The sequence below is a fragment of the Centrocercus urophasianus genome, unplaced genomic scaffold, assembly GCF_019232065.1.
Source record: "Centrocercus urophasianus isolate 14NV4802_14NV808 unplaced genomic scaffold, USGS_Curo_1.0 seq_19, whole genome shotgun sequence".
NCBI classification, from domain to species: domain Eukaryota; kingdom Metazoa; phylum Chordata; class Aves; order Galliformes; family Phasianidae; genus Centrocercus; species Centrocercus urophasianus.
The window spans coordinates 10,373,404-10,394,554 of record NW_024884744.1 but is presented as its reverse complement, the minus strand read 5'-3'; the positions used below and the strand labels follow the sequence as shown (position 1 = coordinate 10,394,554).

The following is a 21,151-nucleotide window of genomic DNA, read 5'->3' as shown; positions in this document are numbered from 1 at the left end:
GAGGCCCCAAGTCAACTTCTCGTGTCCTCTGCCCAGGCTGAAAGTGATGCCAGGAAACTCTCTGTCCCCATAGAGAGATGACAGATTCAAAGCATCCCATCTGGCCGTGTTTCTAGGGTTCTTACATTATTATTTTTCTTCATGGTTATTTTGGGCAGTAGCAGATGAGGCAGTGAGATGCTAATTTAGGAAGTCTGTTTTTCTTGTATGCAACTAACATATCTTCATCTTGTCCCATCTTGTCTCATGATCGTTACCTTTGAATGCATAAATGTATTTCTGGATACTGCTTTGGAGTAAAGCAGGGCTAATGGCAATGTTACCAGTTCCAAACACTTTGTCAGAAAAACAGAATGCAGACAAGACAATAGGTGATATGGAATTCCTAGGTAATACACGATACTGGAGTTTCACCAGATCTCCAGGCTGCCAGGAATGTGGCACCAATGCTGTCCAAAACCCTCACTTGGAGGAATCAGTTGCTTTTCTAGAAGAGTGATGCTGAACTAGATGGGCCACATGCCATGTGAATGAGCTATGCTGTGATCACTGCTTAACAGCTCCACACTTTCAAGGCTTTACAGACCTAACTTGAAATAAGGTCCAAGATCAGAGAACAAACCAATCCATTAAAATCCAAATCTAGCTAATAATTTGAAAAGAAATGATGTAAAGTTCTTTCATCCAACAATGAATTTGAATTTGGGGTTCGTCAATAACAAAAAGCATAGCATTAGGCAGAAACGTGTCATTTTTCATGTGTGTCCCATCTGTGCATTGCTCACTGTGCAGCCTTTCTGAGATGACATTGTACACAGAGCTGCTCAGTTTTCTGTACTCGAATCTTTCTCTTGGAGTCTCTTCTCTCACTCAGGCTCTCCTGGGAGGCATGGAAGGGAGCAACCCAGCTTGAAGAATCATCCTGAGTTATGTTCTTGTCAGCACTCATTAAATTGAAAGCCGTGTTCCTACCAGGATTGCATGAGCAGCCGCCAAAGGCCAGTGCAGGGAATCTGTGCATATTTAACTTTATAAAGCATTTAGTAAAAATGTATCTGTGCAGTGAGCTGGCCAAGAGCTGAAAGCAGGAGAGCACAATGCAGAGATATAGTGGGATGCAGGGGTCTGAATTTGGCTCTCAAAAACTCATAGAGTTTCCAGGTGTGAGACCATGGCTCACGTGGATCTGTACAACCCCTTTTTGATCTGGGTAACCATCCAGCTGGAGCAGGATGGAGCTTGGCATGTCATGCAGAATCTGCTGTGGGTCTGAGGGATTTCAAGTGAAGCCAACACAACACATATATACGCTGAACACAGAGTTTTCCTGCGAAAGTAAGAGTAAATGGCCTTCAAGTTACGGTTTTCAGGGGCAATAAGTTGGTTTGCCACTTAATGTTGCTTCCCAGCTGTCAGAGCTGGGAATCAGACTGGCATAGATGGGGATTTATGTGAAAATGTGCTCCCTTCGACCACAGATGATTCAGAAAGAGCCAGAATACTTGTAGATAACCATATTGTTTCCTCAAGTATATCTACTCTGTAGCGGGGCTGTGTGCTCCCATGTAGCAGCTTGTTATTTTAAAACTTATCTGTTCTCTCCTACTTCTAAAAGGCCACCAGGAAGGCTTGTCACCAATCTCTTATGGAGCTAGAAGGGGGAGGAAAAGTGGAGTGTGAACAGTGAATATCACCTGCCATCTGGACAAAGATGGGATGAGATGTAAAGTTTGGATGCAGTTTTGCGTTTCTTGATCACATGCCAAGAGAGAGCTCAGCTACAGTTATTTTAAAGCATTTCCAGGCAGAGGCAACCCTGGGCCATGGTGTAAGCTACATGGAGCAGTACACTGCTGTAGTCTCAGTGGGGCTTATCCTGTGGATAGGGCCTACATGTCCTGGGAATAAGAGTATGCCAGGACAAGTGCTATGATTTGTGGTCACAAACTCCCAGGTATTTAAAGAATTGTCACACCTTTAAGTGGGAGTTGGATATTGACATTTCATCTGGGATCTCACACGTCTGTGGGAATGCAGCGCCTTTGTTCATCCACTCAGGTTGATGCACACTGATACCTGTGATGAGCTTCTCGTTGCTCGTGGCATCAAAGAGGTGTTGATTAAACCTTGCTCTGGCTGAGGTCAGTGAAGTGGGTTTTTAAGAAACCCCAGGTGCTTTGCTGCAGTGCTATCCTCTCCTTTGGGACAGAGCAATGCTTGTGCAGACTGAGTGATCCAAGTGTTCCATGGGCTGCCTCCACAACCACAACGCAATGTTGAGAGCAGTGCTTTGATTCCCTAAACATAGAGCCATAGAATCGTAGAATCATAAAGGTTGGAAAAGATTGCCAAGATCATCTAGTCCAACTGTCCATCTACCACCAACATTACCCATTAAACCAAGTCCCTAAGTACACATCCCCATATTTCTTGAACACCCCCAAGGACAGAGATTCCACCACGTCTCTGGGCAGCCTGTGCCAGTGCATCGCCACTCTTTTGGAGAATTTTTTCCTAATATCCAACCTGAACTTACCCTGGCACAACATAAGGCCATCAGCTCCTCTTGGAGAATAGGCCAGCCCTCACTTCCCTATAACCTCCTTTCATGGAGGTGTACAGAGCAAAATATATTTTAATTGACTTTGATGGACTTCGAACTCTCAAATCTAAACACTAACATCAGTAAACATCCTGAGTCATATTCTCTAGGAGGAAATCTTTGCCATATGTAGGTTTTGGTGCAGTTAAGGGCTTTTATCCCATCTGAAGATCTGGCTCAGTAATTGTGCGGAACATAAAAAAGAAACCCGTGAGTGCTGTAAAAAAGGGAAACTGTTACTCTGGGAGTGTGTTGGTTAGGTAATTCTGCACTCATAATTAACATTCTCTTCCTAAACTGTAGCACAAACTACTTGCAGAATGGGCTTTTTCTTTTATTGCTGCTTGTTTCGCTAACTAAATTTATTAAGTCATTGGGTTTGCATGTGAATGTGTATATTTTCTATTATATTCTGGGTTATAATAAAAGGAGATATTCAGGGGGAAAAAAAAAATAAATAAATAAAAAAAAAAAGAGTTGCTGCTTCATTGGAGCAGTACCAGGACTGTGACACCATTGGGATGACATATTTTGAAGGAGCTGAGATATCCAAGCAGAGCTGTGCATTCCCAGAATACTCTCTGCTTCCTACAGGGTTTATGCCTGGAAGTCCACATTTCCATCTGCAGATGGCAGGAGACACTGGTGGGGTCAAAGATAAATTAAACATTGTATTTTTCTAAAACAGGAATAGCTGTTGGGGTAAATCATGGTACCTTACACCCTCTCTGAGCATGTCTGCTGCACTAAGAACAAAAATCAAAATGCCAGTTACATCCATTCAGCTACTTTCTGTGTTTCAAAGTGTCATTGAATGTGGTCTCCCTAATTTTGTATGTGATAGATGCCATTTTACTTTTTTCCTAAACTGTGAAATTTCCAATCAAGCTACTGTTAGCACAAATGAGGTCTGTGTTTGTTTTTCAAAGCAAGTCTAATTACTCTGTCTTAGTGGAATTGCCTCTTGTACAAGTGTTTGAGATACAGAAAGCAAGTTGCAGGGAAATGCTATTCATTTTGCATGTAAATTGTTAACATTTCTTGTGCAAATATTTCATGCAAGTTTTTAGCTTAACAATTAAAAAAAAAAAAAAAAGAAAAAAGGTCTGCTTTTGCAAATCACTTCCAGCAGCATCTGTTGATATTTAACAAAATGTCTCAGACCCATAATCTCCAAACAGTGAAAAAATAAATGTATTTATTTACTTTCTACCCTAAAAGTAATTTAGTCAAGAATACTATACCTATACTATTGTATATACTATACTCTACTACTATACCTATACCTACACTTGACTAATGGTATAGTCAAGAATACTGTACCGTTATTTCTGGAGGAGGTTGTAGGGGGACAGTCTGAGGGTCCCTTTGCTGCTTTTACCCTTTGCTAGATGGGACTCCCCATCTAGCACATTTAATTAACACTGAAATAATTTTAAAAACCAAAACAAACATAAAGATCTGGACAATAGTTCAGTGGTTTTCCCAAATGACCTTTAGTTATCTCTGATTTCAACCCATGCAGTGGCTCTTGCTCAGAACTGTTAGTGTGAAGTCTGTCCTATTCACCTACACTCTGCTTTCTTCCAAGCTCTTCTCAGCTCAAGATAACTGAACCAGCAGTTCCCACCTGATTTGACATAATTGCCACAATTAATTTTGACAGTAAAGCTTGTAGATAGGTTCTGTCATTAATATCCTGAGATGCTTTCATTATGGGGAGGCACAAAGTAAGAGATATGGGCAGGAACCAAGTGACATGACATAGCCATGCCTTGTAAACTTTGGAGGCTAGACATTGGCCACCAAGGAGGTATCAATGAAGAAAAACATAAGGATGCATGTGCTATCACCTTGGCAGAGTGCCCTGAATGCTGCTTGTCTGCCCCATCTCTTTTCTGTGAACCATAGGGGTTGTCAATAAGTACAAGGAATTGCCCCATAGTGTGTGTTTGTCTCTGTGTGGCACAGTGTTGATAATGGGGTGTTGTATGTAATAAGAAAAATAATAATAGTGAATACAACTAGAACTCTGCTGGGTTTTCTTAAACCTACCTAATGGAGAGAACTGTGTTTTGATGGTGTTGCCATATTTCAGCTAATTTATAGGGGGTGAAGAAGCAACCAGCCAAATCACAGAAACAATCAGAAAGGTTTATTTGCTTGAGTAATTTCAGGGGAGATTAAACGTATGATGAAAATCACTATTTCTGCTTTAGTTTTTATGTCTTCATTAAAAATGTCCACTTCACAGATAACATAATTTTGCTTCTTCAGTGGTACATTAATGGCGATATGTCAAGAAGGAATGGCTTCAAGTTGTGCCAGGGGAGGTTCAGGTTGGATATTAAGAAAAATTTCTTCTCTGTAAGAGTGATGGTGCACTGGCACAGGCTGCCCAAGGAGGTGGTGGGGTCACCATCCCTAGAGGTGTTCAAAAACCATGGAGGTGCGGCACTGAGGGACGTGGGCTTTGGGCAGTATTGGTGGTAGTGGATGGCTGAACTGGATGATCTCAGAGGTCTTTTCCAACCTTCATGATTCTGTGATTCTCTGATTCTAAGTCGATATGTGGTATGAAGTGGTTTCATGAGCTGTATGACAGAAAATAATATTATATAATGATAATTTTAAAAGAGATGTTTACATGAACACTTGATCTTAAATCACTTTTATTTAAAAATCTAGATATCTTTTTCTTTCTATAATCACAATTTCAATATGCAGTAGTTTCTATATTTCTGCTTCATTGAGAACAAAAAAACGTCCTTGTTCCACGTTGAAATTAAAACAAGCATTGAAAATCCAAACATACCATAGAATCATAGGTCATTTGAGTTGGAAGGAACTCTTTAAAAGTTGCCTAGTGCAACTCCTGTGCTTGGCAAATTCCACATTCTGGGGAAGTCAGTGGTTGCCTTTCCCCAAGTAAAAACTTTCCAGTTCAGATAAGGAGAATTTTGTTAAAACATTTATACTGGTGGGGCAGCCAGGATGTGGTAAAGGGGCTGAGTGCCCAACCTGATTGCAGGGACGCTCCCATGCATTGTGGGGTTTGCTGCCTGGCTGGCCCAGCTGAAAGCCATATGGGCTGGGCATTGGCTCCAGGTTAGCACATCTTCTGCAGCCAGGCACAGCCTGCAGATAAAGAGCAGATTTGAGGGGTGCTTAAAAGATGATCTTCTGGAAAACTACTTTAAGCACTGTGTTATAGTGCTCTAAGTCATCCAGATCTCTCTCAACTTGTTTCACTCTCTCTTCCTAAAATATTTCTCCAGCAAGGAAAACTCCCTTAGATAAGGCAAAACAACTCAATGGGCTGAAAGTGTTTTTATGCACATGGTGCTGATTGATGCAAGCTTCACGAATGCAGCGCAGCTCTGTGCTTTCTACTCTGCTTTATCTTTGGTGGTTTCAAGCCTGCCCGGCTCTGCAGGTCTGCTGAACACCGGATTTATTGTCAGGCCAACAACACTTTATATAACCCCCGGAGCACTGGGGAATACATGCCTGAATGTTGCTGAATGTTCAAAATGTTCACTCTTAAAATGAGGTCTGCAGTAAATGTGTGGCATTACTCCAGATGCTTTGCTTGGATGTTGGTCATGGGTTTTCTATTGGGGAGGATAGAGAAGCTCCCTAAGAACTCTGAGTGGCGGTGGCCTGGGAGGGAGCATTGTTGTCCTGGAGCAGCACTGCCTTCATCATGGGCCTCCAAGATGCTTTCCCTGGGTTGTGCAAGATGATATATACTAGCTTTAGAAAAGCTTGAGGGGCTTTTGTGTAATTTTGGCTTTCTTTATTTGTTTATTTGGTTGGTTGTGTGCGTTTGGTTTCTTTTTCTTGCAAAGAATATCATCATTTTAAGAAACCCAATGGGAGCATTTACTTCACTAGGATGAATTTTCATTTAAGTCTGGGAAAAAGAACGCACCTCAGACCAGTAACCGATGTCCGTCTCAGTGAAGAGTTGGAAGCTGCTGGCAGAGTCCCATGAGCAGCCAGCTCTTTTCGAAGAGGCTTAATGTTATTTCCCTGTTGTAAAAACCTTGAGAAGTTTGCAGGACATAGCAAGGTACCAGACCAGTTCTCTGTGTCTGAATTTACATCTTTATCAAAAGATTTTCAAGCTTTGTGCCAGCATTTCCTCCTGCCTTTTTTGAAAACAAGTTTGTTACTTGATTTTTGTACTCCCATTTCTCCATATCCACTTACCTGATCCTGACAAGCTGCCTTTTGCCTGGAAGTATTTATAGAATCTCAGTGTTTTAGGCACTGCACGTTGCACATTTCTTGCCCATCATACAGAAGGCAAAAGCAAAACCAGAGGGATGCCCTGGAAGCAGCAGTGAGCAGCAAGGCTGTTTCTTTGCTTCCCAGCTCAGTGGGCTTTTTTTTGCGTAGTACTTCAGTCCCAAGTCCTTATAGATGAGACCTGGGAGAGCATACACACTTCACAGTAAGTCACACAAACAAGGGCATTGCTCTGGCCGGGTTTGAGAGTTTGCTGGGACACAAATTCTTGACTTCTGCACATTTTTCAAGCCTGTTCACTGTGGGTGGTTTTGTAAACCACACCTCTGCCCTGTCAGGGAAACAAAGCCTTCTTTTTCAGTGGGGACTTTTCTGGATGAGTACTGTTGCTGATGCCTGTTGTTTTCTATTGTTAAACTGACTGCAATGCGTGACTGTGGTGTATCACTCAGTGATGCCTAATCCAGGAAATCAGTGATTAATCTTTTCACCGCTTTTTCTTCTCTCTCTGTCTCTTTCTCTCTTTCACTGCAGGATGTTTTCACACCAGAGTGCAAATTTAAGGAATCTGTCTTTGAAAACTACTACGTTATTTATTCTTCCACGCTGTATCGGCAGCAAGAATCCGGACGAGCGTGGTTCCTGGGACTCAATAAAGAAGGTCAAATTATGAAGGGAAACCGGGTGAAAAAAACCAAACCCTCATCACATTTTGTACCCAAACCCATTGAAGGTATGGAATCTCTCCTTCCATCCATGTGGTGTGCAGGGTGGGTGAGCTGGCAGGTGCAGATTTGGGGCTGCATGGATTTGGGTGCTGGGGAGCACCTTTGGAGTGCTGGGCTGCACTGATGGCATTTCATTCATTTTCCATCTCACGTAAAAAACTCTGCATGTTATCACAGCCTGAGGCTTCAGTGGAAGTTGAATTTTTGCCCGTTTACTGACAGTACAGTGCTGAAGTGTGCCATGGGCTCATGCCATGGCATTTTTTATGGGCTGGCATCTGGTAGATGAAGAGATGTACTGTAACGAGCTTAGTCTTTATCAGGTACTAACTTGATTTTGGAAACAAGCAATTGTCCCTTTTCTGTTACTAGTAAATTCAAGAGAAATTCAGCTCTGCATTCACAAGTATTTGCAGCCTTTGCACAGAAGATGGAGGTGGTAGAAAAACAGAGAATGCCACAGGTGTGCTTCTCCTGTGCTTGTTCTCAGTGACTTTTCTGCAGCTGGAAGCCAATTGGAGGCAGCAGCAGGGCAGCCTTCCTCAGCTTTGGTTTCTGCAGAAGACCAGGGCCTGCTTCAGCAGGAGCTTGGGTTCCATTCCTGTCCTGCCTTGGCTAGGAAGAGGTTTTACAGGTGCTAGCTGTCCCAGCTGGGTTTCCAGCTCCTTCTGATAACTCTTTGCTATCTGGTTGTCTGTTGGCACTGAGCAGAGCCTTGGAATCCAGATTTCTTCCCCAGTGCAGCATGTGTGGTGTCTGTTGAATGGCTCAGTAGTTGTCTTCTGCATGTGTTAAAGTAGGCCATTCCTGCGGCTATCCTCACAGCAGGATTCACCGTAACAGAGGTGCCTGGCCGCAGCGGAGTTCTCATTGCAGCAAGTGCTGCTCCAGCTTTCATTTTGAAAAAGCAAACCCAGCCCGAGAGCTTCCCTTTCCTGCAGTTGCCTCCTCCCACGCTCGCTTCAATCACAGCTGTCACATAACCTCCTGAGCGAGTGAACGCTTTGGAAGTTGGCAGCCAAATGAAGGGCTCCTCCACCCCTTCCCTCCTCCACACGCTTTGCAGGCGGCTTCTGCTGCATCAAAGAGCTGGCAGCCGCCCAAGCCCGGGCATGTGTCAGCTTCCCAAAGCGTTCAGCTGTCTGGGACTATGGCTCCAGACGGAGGGCTCTGTTCCCAAGCCCAAGATTCACTGTCAGTAGCAGAGGGCTGGAGTAAAACGTGCTCAGCTCCATGTGACTTGTCTGTGCTGCATCCATCAAAGTCTCCGCGAGCAGAGCTTGCAAGTGGAGATGTGAGAGAAAAGGGGCAACTTCTGCCCTGGTTTAACAGCATCTTTCTCTTTGACATGACTAGAAAGAACGATTGAAAGCACTCTTCTGCTGTACTTGCATGTCCCTTCTGCTGAGCACCGCAGCATGTCCCAGTGTGTGTGCTTGGCTGCTTTTTCAGGCTGGTGCCGTGCTGCTTCCATCTGCAGTATGTACACAGGTTTGCTTTTGCTCAGGTCCCACCGCCAGCATTAACACTGTGACACAGTGCTGACATGGTGATGTGTGCACAAAGGATTCGGGTCCTGTGGAAAGGAGTAGTGTCGCATGCAGTGCTAGGAATCACTTCACCCACCACTTCAATGGCAATTATCTCTGAGCTGAAACTTCCCAGCTGATTGCTGTGTGCAGAAGAATTATGCAGCAGCTCAGTGAAGGGAACATTTGCAGGAAAAGGAATCACAGAAAAGCCCAGATTGCTCCTGTAGCATTGACTCCTGTTGCTTCATACTGCTTTCTGAATTTAGAAGCTCTTTTCTCAGAATTGCAAATGGCCAGTAAGCTAATGAATAAGTATGAAATGTCCTCCCAAGGAACTTTTATATATACGTGTATATATGTATATATACACATACACAGTTCTGTCTGGGTGTGCATTCGTATATACAGTTCTATGCTGTGCTAATCCTGCAGAGTGCTTTGTCTCTTGTAAGCTGTCAGATGCTGGGGTTGTTCTGTGCAAAGCCACTGGAAGGGTTTCTGCGTTTGCTTTGCACAAGGAGTTAGGCTTGGCCTAGTGGAGGTAGGATGTGCTTGTTTGTTTTTGAAAATCGCACCAAGCTTAATCAATATAAAAGCACAAAAAAAACGTAGTGAGTAATAATGGGAAACGTTCAGTTCCTCTCCCATCTGTGTGCTGGTAAAGCCAAGGCAAACAGCCTGCCTGTCAGCAGTTAATGTACGGTGTGAGGCCACTCTTGGTTAAAAACACACATACGCAACCCACTTCTTTTGATATTTCTGATCGCTGATCATTTGGGCTAAATGAGCCTTTAAAGTGCAGACATATAGATTGAACCAGACTGCGCAAGAAACTAGCTTGGGTATAATTGTCACTTGGACACCAAGCTATCTTTTACAGCAATTTCAGTCTCCTTAAGTGTCTGCATTGATTAGTACTGGACAAACATCTATTGTGCCTCTTGTTTTTTCCATCTCAACTAATGGGAGACTTCCTGTCCCTTAAGTAAAAATTCTATCATATAATTTTTGTGAATGAGCTCTGCTGTTTTTAGTTCCCTCTCCTTGAAGATATCATTTCCAGATTATTCTACCAAAAGAGCTCTCACTGGTCCTAACTCCAGTGTATATGGTGTGGCACATCTGGCCCTTCTTCCTCCCTCTGAGTCAGCTGGGGCTGCCCCTGACTCTGGACTCCTGGTGCCTCAGCCCTTAGGCCTTGGACATGTGTCAGTTGTTAAGAACAAGACATGTTGATGACTGGCCTACCACTCTACCAATCTGTGTTAAACACAGCTCCTCTTTTGTACCTGTCTTTCAGATAGACAGGCTTTGGTATGTTCTCTGCCCTATACTAACTCATTTGTTCATCTATCAAACTGCTAATCATTTTATTAGATGGCAAACGCGCTGTATTTTAACCATGCTTTTGTTGGCCATTTGTCATCCTGCACTGGCTCCCACCTGAACATGCTGACTCCATCTGGCAGCATCCTGCACATCCAGCCGCCTGGCAGCCGCCAGCTCAGACAGCTCTGAAATGCATCAGCTGGGCCTGGGGTAGGAACACAGTAATTAGAGGCAGAAAACAAGAGCGCATAATCACTCACTGCCTCCTGCCCCTAGCTGTTGCTCAGATAATTAATTCTCTCCACCAGAGCATTAGCTAATGTGGCCGCTGCTGCAGCGGCATTCGGAGCTGTGCCCAGACCTGCCTCCTGCTTAGAAAAATCTCAGCTCCTCCAAACTCCTGAGACCTAGGGTAGGGAAAGCCATCTACATGGATGTACCCAAGCCCCTTTAATAATCTTTTCCTTGTATTCTAGAGAAAGGCGGTGAGGAGCGCGTAGGCACCTCCAAACCTCTTCCTGTTGCAGCGATGCCAAGTGAAGCATGCAGGGTTTGGGACACATTATGTGCTTCCTGAGCACTGCTAGTCCCTGTGCCCAGGGAGACAGCACAGGGTGCATTTAGCTTCCCTGCAAGGGCAGTGTGCTGATGCTGTGCTCAGAAAGCAGCAGTGAGCCATCAATCCTGTATCAGCACACAGGAGACAGGATCACCTGTCCCTGGGTGAAAGCAGCCCCATCTTGCTTTCAGTCTTTGGAGAGGATGCTCCCCCCCCCTTGTTTGCCCTCCCTAGACCTCTCCCTGCCTACCTGCTTGCTGAATTCTTTATACATGCAGAGCAGCCTGCATCAAGAGGTGCAGGTACCAGGCAGGGCACAGCCTCGCTCCCACTCTCCCCATTCCACACAGTGGATCAGGCTCACGGCATTTCCCAATTAAAGCATGAATATGGATGCGTTGATTAGAATCTGGAACACAGGAGCTGATTATCTGATTGAAGCTCCAAAGCATTCGCTGGGTTTGCAGACATGGAGGGCTGTATTTGGTTTGGTGTGTGGGTGGGGGTGGGTGGGAGAAGCAGGAGGAGATCCTGTTCTCACCAAATTGCTCATCCTTCCCAAGCTGCCTGGTGCTCTGTGCACACAGCCTCACTCTGTCCTTACAACCCCATGCACACACATCCGTGTACAAATACCCAGGCAATATTTAGTGCCGTACAAATTCTGCATACCACACTGATATGGGTGTATCTAAATACTGAAAATACACAGGTCGCATGCTGCTGTAGGTTTTCTGGCATGGTTTGTTGGCACAGCCTGTCTCGTACTTAGGCTTTGACAGCACTGAGTGAAAAGCATACTGAGCAGCCTCCAGCCCTACCCCCTGTCAGTGCTCACAGCATCTGCTGGAGTGGAGGATTAACCTCTAATTCCTGCCTTATTTGCTTGCTAGGTACAGGGTTTCCTTAATTTTCAGTTGCATGGTGTTTACTTCTGCAGCCTGATTTGTATTCGTGACTCTGTGGCCAGTGATGATGCAAAAACCTAGACTGTGCCTTGAATTTCTCTGCGTTTCTTTGTCCTTGTGGGCATTGAATTCATCTCCCATTGCCCAGCTGCAATACTGAGGCTGGAAGCTGGGGGTTGACTGTAATGCACACAGCTGCTTGGGAAGGACCCATGCAAATGCCTATGGCTCAAGCCTGGACCTGAGGCTGAAGAAGTTAGGACTGGGGCAGAACTTGGCACAGTACAGGTGCATCAGCAGCACAAACCCACATTTCTGATGGGAGAGCATCACATCAGAAAATGAGACCCATCTCAGGAGTGATGTGCATCCCGAGGGTCATCAAAAGACCATGCAGCTCAGGCTAAGAGATCACACAGGAACATGAGCACAGGTTTTCCTCCATTACTAACCTTCATCATGTTGTTCTTTAAGCTTTCTCTGTCCAGTGTTTTTCTTTTTTTTCTCATGTTCATCAAATAACAATGCAGCATTGACAGTTTGCAGTGCAGGCCCTGCCTTCCAGATGCATTGTGAGGCCCAGTGTGTGTTTGTGGGTATGTCTGAACTGCTCTGAAAGCTTTGTGTGAAAGATACTCTATGACTCTATGAGAAAAGTCATATTTTTTCAATGTTCATATATTCAATGAGATATCCCTCCCATTAATACACAGTTGACTGCACTTTATCTCTGTCCTATATTGTTGCACACTGCTATCACTGTTTGTCAAGCGAGGAGTAGAATGCAGAGCAATAATGTCATTTGTAGCCTGCCTCTAATTGCCAGAATGTATTTGCAAATCAGGGAGGTTATAAACATTATTAATATTAAAATATAAATTTTCCTATATGAGGGGTATTTGTTTCATCTATTCAGATAATTTTTGAAATTTTCCTGTTTTTGAGCACTCAGAAGTGAAAGCTGATGGCTCTGTCCATCCTATGGTTCTACAATAGGAAGCAGTGCATAATCAGTTCTTTCCATCCTAATTTTTACAAAAATGCAGGTAGGAGAGTTGAAGGCCGGACCTGTCTCAGGCTCTCAACTTCAGAGTATGTGCCCTTGGAGTACCTCAGTATTTCCATCCCTTCCACAGCTCACCACATTTACAAAGAGCTCCACAGAGCTGTTCCTTTTGGTGTTACCCACTGGGCTGTCCTCAAGCCATCAAAGTGTGCTGGCTTAGGGCAAGCACTGGCACACCTCAGTGGCACAAGGACAGCCACTTGCACATGGGCCCCCAACATTTGCCTTGGCTATTGACTGATAGGGAAGAACTAGTGCTGAGAACAGACCTCAGGCTTTGGCTGAAGGCACCAAATGGGCTTCAGTCACCACTTCAGGACCCAGAGCTTCACACCCAGAATGTTTGGGTGGCTCAGAGGCAAGCATGGCTTTGATTCAAGACTCTCAGAATCTTCACATCGGAGATTAAAGACTGGGGAACAGGTAATCCTCAAACCTGATATTGGATGATAAAAGCATCTCAAGACAATGCCTGGTGCTGTGAACTAGAATGCTTATTTTATGTATATAACATATTAAAAAATAGTAAAGCATAGAAAGCCTAGACTGACTTACCCATGGAGAAGCAGAAATCCCTTGTTTCTGTCTGGGCCTCTGGAAGGATCTGGCTAGCAGCAAAGGCAGATAGCAGATCTTGCTTGGCAAGAGGATCTTCCAGTGGGTCACTGAGGCTTTTGTGTGTCTGCATTTGTGTTGTATTGGGGTGAGGACTTCAGTCTCGCATACAGATAGCTCATGGTGGTCAGTGATGCTGTGACTTCAGGGCTGCTAACGGGTTGTCATTTCTGTTTGCAGTGTGCATGTACAGAGAGCCATCGCTGCATGAAATTGGAGAAAAACAAGGACGCTCTAGAAAAAGTTCAGGGACACCAACCATGAACGGAGGCAAAGTCGTTAACCAAGACTCGACATAGCTGACAAACACCCTCCCTCCCTCCAGCTCCTCCCTTCCCACCCACCTTCCCACCCCACCCGGTGAATCCACACTGAGAGGACGACAGCTGAGCAAGGCAGGACCTACGGTAGTGGCTAGGAGCCCGAACTCCAGGAGCTTTCTTTGTGTAGGATGAGGAAACTGAACCCCAGATCTTGCCTGTTGCAACGTTTTAAAAAAAAAAAAACAAAATAAAAAACACACACACACACAAGCAAAAAAAAAAAAAAAAAAAAAAAAAAAGAAAGTGAAGAAAAAAATGTTTTAAATCGGGACTTCCATTAACATTTTCAAAGCAAACTGTTTGCTCTGTGATCAAAGGGGGAAAAACGAAAAAAGGTCTCATCTCTGCATAATAATAACAACAATTAATAAATACAATAATAATAAATAAAGATGTTACCTTTAAAAAAATAAAACAGAGCTTTTGGAAAATCGAACTTAGCAATAATGATGTGTGAAAAACACAGGCTGGGACTGCGCTTTCTGCCTTATGCTTCCACCTCACGTTCACACCACTGGGTTTGCCATCCTCACTTCCCTGGGGATGGATGGGATTTTTCACACAGCAGGAAAGGTAGGGACGGATTATGACTGTGTTTGCTCTGCTATCAATAAAATACGGCCTGTCCGAATTAGGAGTCTGACAGTGATGGGCAACAAACGAGTTGCTCTGTATTCAGCTTTTCCCATCTATATTCAGACACTGCGTAGTTATTTGTTGCCATTGTCACTGTGTGGATGTGTTTGACCCAAGTCTGGCATTTTATGCCTTTTTATCATAATTATTTATATTTATAGGCTTGTTTTACTGTATTAGTTGCCAGAGGAGTTTCAGAAATGGGTTTTCAGGTCTCGCAGGATGAAGTTATGATATTTATTGGGGAAGAGCGAGAAGATAAAGGGAAGGAAGGATGTCTGCTTGCTTTAGAAACTAAAATGGAGGCAGCAACACTGCTAAATCCCTGCTGTCAGCAGTGACAAGGCACTGCTGGGGGGGTGGCAGTAGTGGTTCCTTGTGAGCCTGGCTCAGGTGCCAAGAATAAATGCCCTTGGCTTTCCAAGATGGGACAACACTGCCCTGGCTGGGTGCTGGGAGGGTTTTGGTGCTGAGGCCAAAAAAAAGGCTTTGGTTAAATCTGTTGGAGGGAAAATCAAACTCAATAAGCAAATACCCAGGGGCTTGAAGAGGGGTATTGTGTTGGAATGGCCCATTACACAAGTGAAAACAGCCCAAAGAATTGCTATTGTAAGTCAGGCAGGCTTGTTTCCCTTCATAAAATTATGGGTACACATAAAAAAATGCAGAAAATAGCACTATAATTCTTGGGTCTGCTTTGTTGCCACAGCCGTTGCATACTACAAAGCTGCTGTGGGAGTTGATGAGCAACCCAGCTGCTGGCTGGGCGAGCAGCTGTACAGGCACCAAAGGGCAAATGCTAAGGGTATGGAAGACTCCCAGGATCAGCATGAAGGAATGCATTTCAAGCATGTTTTCAAAAAGCTTGAAATAAAGGACCTTATGCTATGGCACTGCTGCCCAGCACTGCGCTCACATACTTGCAGCCTGCCTGTGGGCCAACAGCAAAGCATCAGCAACACCATCCCAATGTTAAATCACACACTGGAGCCCAGCAGTGAGGTCTTATGGGATGAACTGGGGAGCTCCCAGAGCTAGGGCAAAGTCACAAACAGATGTGTAGTGAGCCAAAGCCCAGCCTTATCTGATACAACTCATGGCCTACATTTCAGCTTCATCCCACACTACAGGGATCTCCCAAATTTAGGCAGTGGTGGGTTGGGTTTGGCTGTTTACTCACACGTAGTGGACATCCAAAGACATGGAGCCTAAAGACCATCATGCAGAGCTAGCAGTTCCATGACCTAACCAAGCCACCAATGCCCAGGTCACAATTTGGACCTTCCTGCCCCAGCCCTGGAGGTCACACTTCATGGAGCACAGCAGGATCTGTGGGCTGTGAGCAACAGCAGATCCAGTGGGACTAAGGGACTAAGTGCTCATTTTTCTACTGTGTGTCTCACCCTGGGCCTTTATCCAGTACTAATTTTCATTTGCCAAATTTTCATTTCATTGTCACTGCTAGAGTGAGCCCCTGGAAATGCCATGCTCAGATCAATACGTCAAAAGAATCTGCTTCAATCCATTGTGTTTGAGCTAATCACCTCATGTGACACTCACTGTGCTGGCCCATAACAAGAACTAATTAGTGCAGCTCATAACCAGGGTTTACATTACCTCAGAGTGAACAGAGAGCAGCTCTTCTGCCATGTGCTCTAAGTACTAGCTTTCCTTGCTGCCTACTTGGCCTTAGCAAACCATCAGTCACTTATGGTGGCATGAGGCACAACAAAAGTCTCTCACACACCTTAGGAAACACTGTACACCTCCTAACCTGTGTGGCAGATGGAGAAAATCAGCTCACGGTGGGACATTAGGACAGCCCCAAAAAAACTGGGGTTACACAGCCAGCTCCACGTGCCCCAAAATTCATCACACACCTGAGAAAGTCCAGGAAGTCTTTCAGCTCGTTGGTACAAAGGTCTCCATGTGTGTTTGATTTAAACTCCCTGCCCCTCTCTCAGTGAAGTGCTGTGGGTTGGTTACCCATCAGGAAAGACTTTATAGAGACTTTCCTGCTTTGAGGCTCTTACACTCTCTTCTCTGTTTCCCACTGTTATTTGACAGTGTCAAAGTCCTGATGAGTGACATTTCTTTTTTTCTTTCTCTATCCACACACACCACAAGCATTTACAGAGCTCAAAGACTCAGTTTAACATGCTAGCAGCTACAGTCCTTGCCTATGTGTGGTACTAGGAGGACAGTTTCCCTTCCCAGCTCTGGTAGCATGCCACTGGGAGAACATCTAGTTCACAAAATGACCAACAAATGTAAATTGTTTAAGTAAGCTATTGTTCATCTCACCTGGCCTCCAGCAACTGTTAACTCTGCTATGTCTTTGCTCTCAGAGTAACACGTTCTGCCACAATTTCGGACTGAACGGAAGAACTTGGATATTCTGTCCAGCAGCAGAAAGCACTCCATAGCACAGAAATATCATTACATTTAAAGGGTTCATATGCTCCATCCTTGACAGTGCTGGCTGCACTGCTCTGCCAGTATACGCTATGCAACAAGGATCCTCTCACCTATACAAGAGCAAAGCCTGATGACAGGGATTTAGTGGGAAAGAAATGCAGAAAAAGACACCAGCACAAAAGACATGGCACACTGTGCCAGCAAGGCATGCCACAAGTGTCAGCAAGGCATGTGACAACGTGCTGTGAAATGAAGCTGACACTCGACAAAGCAACTTATGAAAGTTGTCTATCAATACTATTTTTTTGTGTGTGCTCAGACTGGGTCTGGCTGCTGGAGCCCACACAATCCTTCAAGCTGTCACAGGCCTCAATTTGCACCTTTACACCCTTAAACTGCACTGATCGTGCACCATAAGCATGGACTCCCCTAAAAGACAAAACATCCACATCTCAGCAAAGCTGAAGTGAGCAGCAGTGTGAGCTCCCTGCACTGATTGCAGGTAACAGGAAACAAAATGTGCCGTCTTTCCTGGTTTCATGCCAGCAAAACTGAGACATGGATGTGTGGCAGACATTTAAAAACTGTCTTTATGAGGACTTCAGCACCTAAAAACAAAGGCGCAGGGCTATCATCAGTTGTAGCAAACAAAATCAAACTTTCCTATGAGCATGCACTAAAAGATATTACCTTTAATATGCGGACATCAACGATAGAAGGACTTGGTACCAAAACAGAGCCTTGGGCTTCCAACCATTGTAACACAGGTAGTAGGGCTCAGTCTGTATGTCACCTTGAATCAAGAAAACAAAGACAATGAGGAATGTCAAAAGTGAACGTCTGCATGGCCAGATTCCTCTCAACATAGAACAAGATGTTTAGTTGCTGCTGTGGGATGACCCACTGCAAGTACCTAGAAGCAAAATCAAATAAAACACCACAATAGTTCCTCAGTGAAGCAGAGTGGTTTCCATGGCATTCACATCTTCGTCTCCCACAGCCTGTGTTTCTACCTTCAAGGTGATGGAAGGCCATTTCAAAAATGGCAAAGCAGCAAAGTTTACATCCTCCTCACCAGCATGGAGTAATGCTAAAGAATTATCATGGCATCAACAAGTTTTGCCATGCTCTTCTTATACACCTTGATTAAGGACAGTAAAATCCCACAGGCCAGATCATAACATTTTTAACGTCTTGTTTAAGCACCTCAAACCTGCTCAAATCTTCATGGCCACAAAATAAAAGCAAAGTAATCACCATTTCAGGACAGAGCTTTCCAATACTAAATAACTAATTGCACGCACTGAAAGCTGGATGCTTTCCCAGCCTGTTGCCCTCATGGACCCTGGGCACCTTGTCTTTCACAAAAGATATGTAGGTCACCATGTCTCCATGGCTCAGTTCAGCAGTGCTAATCATTGTGATGGTACAAGAAGCTCACACAAGAACCAGGTCATCCCTACTGGAGGCAGTTGGAGGATTTGGTCTCCCACAGTGGTCTGGAAAGGGCAGAAGCTCTGGTCAAACAGCTGCTTTAAAAGGGAGAAGATAGGATGCTTCATTTACACCATGCTCTGGTACAGGCAGGGAGATAATTCATCTTTGGGAAATGCCATTAATGTTTATGGAGCAATACAAATGGACGTGGGCTCTCCAGAGGGGAAGAAAGAAAAAAAATAAAAGTATTACCAATTAAAAAAATAAGAAGAGTCTGGGTATGGAATCTGAGCAGAAGCAAAGGATAACCCTCCCAAGAGTCTATTAAGAATGGGTTATATATTGTTCCATTTTCCATGCTCATTACAGTCACTGCCCCAGTAATAGCTACATGCTATGCCTTTTTCTATTCTAGTACAATATTCCCCATGGGAACTAAGTATCTCAGTTTAAATACTGAACAGAACTGATAGAAGAAAGCATGTTTTTGTTGTGCTAACCTTGTGTGTTAATCTGCATTTTTGGGAGCTGATTATTACACCTCTTTCTCATTGCTTGACCCAGAGGACCTCCCTCATCTCCATGCCTCCTGCATGCAGGAAAAGACAAGAAAATGCTGTCCTGGGCCATCCTGCTTCTGAGCAGAAGTTTGTGCAGATCCCATAGTACTCCAAAATCTGCAACACAGGATCTGATCACAGGATGGCCAAGGTTGGAGGGGACCTTAAAGATCATTTAATTCAAACCCCTGCCATGGGCTGGTTGCCCCCCACCAGCGCAGGCTGCCCAGGGCCCCACCCAACCTGGCCTTGGGCACCTCAAGGGATGGGGCACTCACTCTGCTCCTGGTGCTTGAGGTCTCCATGTCCTGCTGCAGGGATGTCGTAAGGATCACAATATTCCAGCATAGGAAATGGTCTGATACTGCGATAACAAGACCCTGGAAAGGCAAAGAGCTTCCAATTAGATGGGCCCTCAAAGGGATAATTCCCAGCTGACTCTGACAACATTTCCTATTAATTCAGTTTCCCAAACTACTGCACAAGCTGGCAGGTGATACAACTTCACACAATGCACTGTTAAACAAAGATGCAAAGCAGTGCATGGAACACAAGTTCAGAAATGTACTTTGCTTGACATTAACTCAATTTGAAGATCAAAAAGAGGTGTGTTTAACTTTGTATTATCTTTACATTTAATTTCTTCTATTTTCTGTTCTTTCTACACATCAGAGAAAATAGAAGGAACAATTAATAGGGAGCAACACACTGGGAAAACATTGATTTCTGGAGTAGAAACAGGAAACACTCACTACCCTCACAGATTAATTGATACTTCAGTAATCCCCACATCAGTCATAAATCTACAGAAGTTCTCTGAGCTTCAGATGGGTGGTTTTCTCCATGGGAGCACAGTGAGCTTTTACAAAGCTCTGCAAGGCTTGCCAGTTCCCAGCAATCTAAGCACTTCTCTTAGCAGGAGATTCAGTACCCTGAATCTGAGTCATCTGAATTCTGATGGTGTGGAATCAAAGTTCCCTATGTGGAAAAGAGACCTAAAATTGCCACAGGGAGAAGGTCTAGTTAAAAATCTTTGGATTTCCCTTTCATACTTCTCCCCCCAAATGCAACTTTCAAATATCACAATCACACCTCTACTCTCAAATCACTAAATACGTTTGCTGCATTATTCCAGAGTTTTATTGCCTCTGTAGGATTGCATAGGCTTCTTATAAAGTGATAACATTTCAGACATCACAAAGGTTGAGATATACCTGATTGTCAGGGGTCATGATAACCCAGCTTTAGACATGCACCAAACTTCAGTCTGTATCCACGTAGAAATCAAGCTTCAACTGTTGCAGCTTGAGCCCATCTATTGTTAATTCAGTAAAACCACTTTTTGTTCAGAAATGCATTCCTCAGGAGAAGCTCCTGCAAACACATCAGTAGGCAGTGAGTGCAGAGAGGCAAAGAATGGATGCACTCCTGAGAGTAAAAGCTGGAAATACTTTGAGTAGAAAGACAAGCTCATCAATGAAGTGAAATCTTTCTCAATGCAGCATGAGCTTGTTTAAGGTAAAGACTTCACCTTTTCTTTGTCAAACAGTTGTCTGCTCCTACAGATCAGAAGGAATAAGGTTTAAGCCATGGTAGTTTGTACTGAAACAATCGGAGAGAAAAAAAAAGAAATGCACAAGAAAAGCCCCATCACTTCCTGACTGCCACCCACTTGGATTTGGCTTTGTTTTGGAAACTTGAAGGAATTCAGAATTAAACTCACCTTTAGGGCATCTCCAGTGAAATCAGTGTGTAACCCTGGGAATTAATCTGGCCCAAGCCTCATTTTCTCTTTAACTGCAGGAGCCAAGGTCATTTTCCCATCTGGATTTTGCAGATGCTTCTGCACATACTGATGATTTATACCTTTTGTCAAACCTTTACCATCATTTTCAGGGCTAGAAAATGATTGCAGTGTTAGAGGATCACAGGAAATAACAAAGACTCTTGGTGTTAAAATCCAGACCTTCTATTTGCTATGTTCCACTTTCTCTGTCACTCAAAGCCATATACGATTTCGTTCTGCAGGGCAGTGCAGGACTTTTTTTTGCCTTTGTTTCCAAAAATCTCTCTCTTTAATGCCAGATGACATCCCTCATCCTTGATCTTAGCTTTGGAAAAGCTGCTGTTTTCCATAGCTGCAAGATTTTATCTAACAGTCTTTATCTAACACTATCTGGGACA

At 44.1% G+C, this 21,151-nt stretch overlaps 1 protein-coding gene across 3 annotated transcripts in view; it reads left to right on the top strand.

Annotated features, from left to right (window-relative positions):
- FGF12 (fibroblast growth factor 12) overlaps nucleotides 1-14,340 on the top strand; it is an 81,760-nt gene extending 67,420 nt beyond the window's left edge. For 2 of the 3 annotated variants that reach the window (XM_042821021.1, XM_042821020.1), the window contains exons 4-5: nucleotides 7,391-7,589; nucleotides 13,774-14,330. In XM_042821021.1, the coding sequence (XP_042676955.1) occupies nucleotides 7,391-7,589; nucleotides 13,774-13,892 (318 nt within the window). In that variant the 3' untranslated portion in view covers nucleotides 13,893-14,330. Of the gene's footprint in view, nucleotides 1-7,390; nucleotides 7,590-13,773 lie in introns of all 3 variants that reach the window. The other variant, XM_042821019.1, reaches the window with a different exon arrangement.
- Nucleotides 14,341-21,151: the final 6,811 nt, after the last annotated feature.